Source organism: Entelurus aequoreus, linkage group LG03, assembly GCF_033978785.1.
Source record: "Entelurus aequoreus isolate RoL-2023_Sb linkage group LG03, RoL_Eaeq_v1.1, whole genome shotgun sequence".
Lineage (NCBI taxonomy): Eukaryota > Metazoa > Chordata > Actinopteri > Syngnathiformes > Syngnathidae > Entelurus > Entelurus aequoreus.
In genome coordinates, this window is record NC_084733.1 from 90,735,869 (window position 1) to 90,743,368 (window position 7,500).

Below are 7,500 nucleotides of genomic sequence, written 5' to 3' on the forward strand. Positions count from 1 at the left end.
AATAGATGTCAAATATCACATACAACAACGTAATAGATGTCATATATCACATACAACAATGTAATAGATGTCATATATCACATACAACAATGTAATAGATGTCATATATCACATACAACAATGTAATAGATGTCATATATCACATACAACAATGTAATAGATGTCAAATATCACATACAACAACGTAATAGATGTCATATATCACATACAACAATGTAATAAATGTCATATATCACATACAACAATGTAATAGATGTGATGTATCACATACAACAATGTAATAGATGTCATATATCACATACAACAATGTAATAGATGTCATGTATCACATACAACAATGTAATAGATGTCATATATCACATACAACAACGTAATAGATGTCATATATCACATACAACAATGTAATAGATGTCATATATCACATACAACAATGTAATAGATGTCAAATATCACATACAACAACGTAATAGATGTCATATATCACATACAACAATGTAATAGATGTGATGTATCACATACAACAATGTAATAGATGTCATATATCACATACAACAATGTAATAGATGTCATATATCACATACAACAATGTAATAGATGTCATATATCACATACAACAATGTAATAGATGTGATGTATCACATACAACAATGTAATAGATGTCATATATCACATAAAACAATGTAATAGATGTGATGTATCACATACAACAATGTAATAGATGTCATATATCACATACAACAATGTAATAGATGTCATATATCACATACAACAATGTAATAGATGTCATATATAACATACAACAATGTAATAGATGTGATGTATCACATACAACAATGTAATAGATGTCATATATCACATACAACAATGTAATAGATGTGATATATCACATACAACAATGTAATAGATGTCATATATCACATACAACAATGTAATAGATGTCATATATCACATACAACAACGTAATAGATGTCATATATCACATACAACAATGTAATAGATGTCATATATCACATACAACAATGTAATAGATGTGATGTATCACATACAACAATGTAATAGATGTCATATCACATACAACAATGTAATAGATGTCATATATCACATACAACAATGTAATAGATGTCAAATATCACATACAACAACGTAATAGATGTCATATATCACATACAACAATGTAATAGATGTCATATATCACATACAACAATGTAATAGATGTCATATATCACATACAACAATGTAATAGATGTCATATATCACATACAACAATGTAATAGATGTCAAATATCACATACAACAACGTAATAGATGTCATATATCACATACAACAATGTAATAAATGTCATATATCACATACAACAATGTAATAGATGTGATGTATCACATACAACAATGTAATAGATGTCATATATCACATACAACAATGTAATAGATGTCATGTATCACATACAACAATGTAATAGATGTCATATATCACATACAACAACGTAATAGATGTCATATATCACATACAACAATGTAATAGATGTCATATATCACATACAGCAATGTAATAGATGTCAAATATCACATACAACAACGTAATAGATGTCATATATCACATACAACAATGTAATAGATGTGATGTATCACATACAACAATGTAATAGATGTCATATATCACATACAACAATGTAATAGATGTCATATATCACATACAACAATGTAATAGATGTCATATATCACATACAACAATGTAATAGATGTGATGTATCACATACAACAATGTAATAGATGTCATATATCACATAAAACAATGTAATAGATGTGATGTATCACATACAACAATGTAATAGATGTCATATATCACATACAACAATGTAATAGATGTCATATATCACATACAACAATGTAATAGATGTCATATATAACATACAACAATGTAATAGATGTGATGTATCACATACAACAATGTAATAGATGTCATATATCACATACAACAATGTAATAGATGTCATATATCACATACAACAATGTAATAGATGTCAAATATCACATACAACAACGTAATAGATGTCATATATCACATACAACAATGTAATAGATGTCATATATCACATACAACAATGTAATAGATGTGATGTATCACATACAACAATGTAATAGATGTCATATATCACATACAACAATGTAATAGATGTCATATATCACATACAACAATGTAATAGATGTCAAATATCACATACAACAACGTAATAGATGTCATATATCACATACAACAATGTAATAGATGTCATATATCACATACAACAATGTAATAGATGTCAAATATCACATACAACAACGTAATAGATGTCATATATCACATACAACAATGTAATAGATGTCATATATCACATACAACAATGTAATAGATGTGATGTATCACATACAACAATGTAATAGATGTCATATATCACATACAACAATGTAATAGATGTCATGTATCACATACAACAATGTAATAGATGTCATATATCACATACAACAACGTAATAGATGTCATATATCACATACAACAATGTAATAGATGTCATATATCACATACAACAATGTAATAGATGTGATGTATCACATACAACAATGTAATAGATGTCATATATCACATACAACAATGTAATAGATGTCATATATCACATACAACAATGTAATAGATGTCATATATCACATACAACAATGTAATAGATGTGATGTATCACATACAACAATGTAATAGATGTCATATATCACATACAACAATGTAATAGATGTGATGTATCACATACAACAATGTAATAGATGTCATATATCACATACAACAATGTAATAGATGTCATATATCACATACAACAATGTAATAGATGTCAAATATCACATACAACAACGTAATAGATGTCATATATCACATACAACAATGTAATAGATGTCATATATCACATACAACAATGTAATAGATGTGATGTATCACATACAACAATGTAATAGATGTCATATATCACATACAACAATGTAATAGATGTCATATATCACATACAACAATGTAATAGATGTCAAATATCACATACAACAACGTAATAGATGTCATATATCACATACAACAATGTAATAGATGTCATATATCACATACAACAATGTAATAGATGTCATATATCACATACAACAATGTAATAGATGTCATATATCACATACAACAATGTAATAGATGTCAAATATCACATACAACAACGTAATAGATGTCATATATCACATACAACAATGTAATAGATGTCATATATCACATACAACAATGTAATAGATGTGATGTATCACATACAACAATGTAATAGATGTCATATATCACATACAACAACGTAATAGATGTCATATATCACATACAACAATGTAATAGATGTCATATATCACATACAACAATGTAATAGATGTCATGTATCACATACAACAATGTAATAGATGTGATGTATCACATACAACAATGTAATAGATGTCATATATCACATACAACAATGTAATAGATGTCATATATCACATACAACAATGTAATAGATGTCATATATCACATACAACAATGTAATAGATGTCATATATCGCATACAACAATGTAATAGATGTCAAATATCACATACAACAATGTAATAGATGTCATATATCACATACAACAATGTAATAGATGTGATGTATGACATACAACAATGTAATAGATGTCATATATCACATACAACAATGTAATAGATGTCATATATCACATACAACAATGTAATAGATGTGATGTATCACATACAACAATGTAATAGATGTCATATATCACATACAACAATGTAATAGATGTCATATATCACATACAACAATGTAATAGATGTGATGTATCACATACAACAATGTAAAAGATGTGACGGATCACATACAACAATGTAATAGATGTCATATATCACATACAACAATGTAATATATGTCATATATCACATACAACAATGTAATAGATGTCATGTATCACATACAACAATGTAATAGATGTGATGTATCACATAAAACAACATTAGATGTCATATATCACATACAACAATGTAATAGATGTCATATATCACATACAACAATGTAATAGATGTCATATATCACATACAACAATGTAATAGATGTCATATATCACATACAACAACGTAATAGATGTCATGTATCACATACAACAATGTAATAGATGTGATGTATCACATAAAACAACGTAGTAGATGTCATATATCACATACAACAATGTAATAAATGTCATATATCACATACAACAATGTAATAAATGTAATATATCACATACAACAATGTAATAGATGTCATATCACATAAAACAACGTAATAGATGTCATATATCACATACAACAATGTAATAGATGTCATATATCACATACAACAATGTAATAGATGTCGTATATCACATACAACAATGTAATAGATGTCATGTATCACATACAACAATGTAATAGATGTCATGTATCACATACAACAACGTAATAAATGTCATATATCACATACAACAATGTAATAAATGTCATATATCACATACAACAATGTAATAGATGTCATATCACATAAAACAACGTAATAGATGTCATATATCACATACAACAATGTAATAGATGTCATATATCACATACAACAATGTAATAGATGTCATATATCACATACAACAACGTAATAGATGTCATATATCACATGCAACAATGTAATAGATGTCATGTATCACATACAACAACGTAATATATGTCATATATCACATGCAACAACGTAATAGATGTCATATATCACATACAACAACGTAATAGATGTCATATATCACATACAACAATGTAATAAATGTCATATATCACATACAACAATGTAATAGATGTCATATATCACATACAACAATGTAATAGATGTCATATATCACATACAACAATGTAATAGATGTCATGTATCACATACAACAATGTAATAGATGTCATGTATCACATACAACAACGTAATAGATGTCATATCACATACAACAATGTAATAGATGTCATATATCACATACAACAATGTAATAAATGTCATATATCACATACAACAACGTAATAGATGTCATATATCACATACAACAACGTAATATATGTCATATATCACATGCAACAACGTAATAGATGTCATATATCACATACAACAACGTAATAGATGTCATATATCACATACAACAATGTAATAGATGTCATATACAACAATGTAATAGATATCACATAAAACAACGTAATAGATGTCATATATCACATACAACAATGTAATAGATGTCATATATCACATACAACAAGGTAATAGATGTCATATATCACATGCAACAACGTAATAGATGTCATATATCACATACAACAACGTAATATATGTCATATATCACATGCAACAACGTAATAGATGTCATATATCACATACAACAACGTAATAGATGTCATATATCACATACAACAATGTAATAGATGTCATATACAACAATGTAATAGATATCACATACAACAATGTAATAAATGTCATATATCACATACAACAATGTAATAGATGTCATATATCACATACAACAATGTAATAGATGTCATATATCACATACAACAATGTAATAGATGTCATGTATCACATACAACAATGTAATAGATGTCATGTATCACATACAACAACGTAATAGATGTCATATCACATACAACAATGTAATAGATGTCATATATCACATACAACAATGTAATAAATGTCATATATCACATACAACAACGTAATAGATGTCATATATCACATACAACAACGTAATATATGTCATATATCACATGCAACAACGTAATAGATGTCATATATCACATACAACAACGTAATAGATGTCATATATCACATACAACAATGTAATAGATGTCATATACAACAATGTAATAGATATCACATAAAACAACGTAATAGATGTCATATATCACATACAACAATGTAATAGATGTCATATATCACATACAACAAGGTAATAGATGTCATATATCACATGCAACAACGTAATAGATGTCATATATCACATACAACAACGTAATATATGTCATATATCACATGCAACAACGTAATAGATGTCATATATCACATACAACAACGTAATAGATGTCATATATCACATACAACAATGTAATAGATGTCATATACAACAATGTAATAGATATCACATACAACAATGTAATAGATGTCATATATCACATACAACAACGTAATAGATGTCATATATCACATACAACAATGTAATAGCTGAGCCAATCAGTGGCCACGATACTGAACGCTGCTCTCTGATTGGTTTAGCCTCATCTCGTGGACAATGCTACTGTAGTATTGATTTTTTTACTTGTTTTAGCCATTTTTAAGCTTAATTTAGGCCGTAAAGTCTGCGATGTAGCGAAGCCGCCAACATGGACGCCTGAAGTGGCGAGGGATGACTTCACAGTTGCGCCATCATAAAAAAAAGTCCCCTTTGTTTGTCTTCCAGTCACAGCAGCGCCGCCATGAAGCACTCGGAGGCCGCCGTGCTGACGGTGGCTGATCTGGCCGACCTGTTTACCGAAGAGGCGGAGCCTCTGGAGTGACGCCTCGACTACCCATGATGCACTGCTCAGCCCCGCGGTGAAGGACTCTCTTTTAATTTTTTGCACATCCTCAGTTTTATACAGCTCGGAATCAAAAAGACGAAGCGAGATATTTTTAAGTTGAAATGTTTTTGTCCCTGTGTTGACTTCACGACCTTTTCATGGATTAAACGCTCGCTTTGTAGAGCTGCTGGCAGGAAGAAGATCCATGGTGTTACTTTAAAAGCAGGGGTGTCCAAAGTGCGGCCCCTGGGCCTTTTGCGGGCCCCGGCTCATTTTTTGTTTTATATTTTGAAAATACTATTACAATAAACATTAAAGGTGGAATCAAAGAGTAGACAGGAGAAATTTAAGGAGAACATGTTGCAATGTGGACTCAAATAATACAAAATAATAATACAAATATATAATTTAATCAAATATTTCATTTTGATATATTTATGGAAAATGTTTTATTTGTATTTTTTACAAAAAAGGGCATAAAAACTTAAGAAAACAAAAAAAATGATACAAACTTACAATGGATCTGAAGTTGATCTTGAGATTTAAGTGTTGAAAGTAAAAATAATAAATAGTCATTTTTATTTTTTAACACTTTTACAAGATATTTTGGGATCCTCGAGATATTTACGTTTTAAATAATTAATTACAATCAATGTTGGTATGAAATATCGACCTATTCAAGGCTAAAAAAACAAAACATGGTTTTATTTGACAAGAAAGTTACAAAACATAAGAAAAATGTAAACTTTATGTCAACAAATACATCTGAAGTTGACTTTAACACTTAATTTTACTCATTTTCATTCATTACTAGTTTCTATGTAACTGTTTTTATATTGTTTTACTTTCTTTTTTATTCACAAAAATGTTTTTAATTAGGGATGTCCGATAATATCGGCCTGCC

General features: G+C 28.5%; 1 protein-coding gene across 2 annotated transcripts in view; it reads left to right on the forward strand.

Annotated features, from left to right (window-relative positions):
- The window catches only part of LOC133647087 (E3 ubiquitin-protein ligase SHPRH-like), a 57,346-nt gene extending 50,262 nt beyond the window's left edge, over window positions 1-7,084 (forward strand). For both annotated transcript variants that reach the window (XM_062043185.1, XM_062043184.1), the window contains exon 29: window positions 6,497-7,084. In XM_062043185.1, coding sequence (XP_061899169.1) covers window positions 6,497-6,593 — 97 coding nt within the window. In that variant the 3' untranslated portion in view covers window positions 6,594-7,084. The remainder of the gene's footprint in view (window positions 1-6,496) is intronic.
- Window positions 7,085-7,500: the final 416 nt, after the last annotated feature.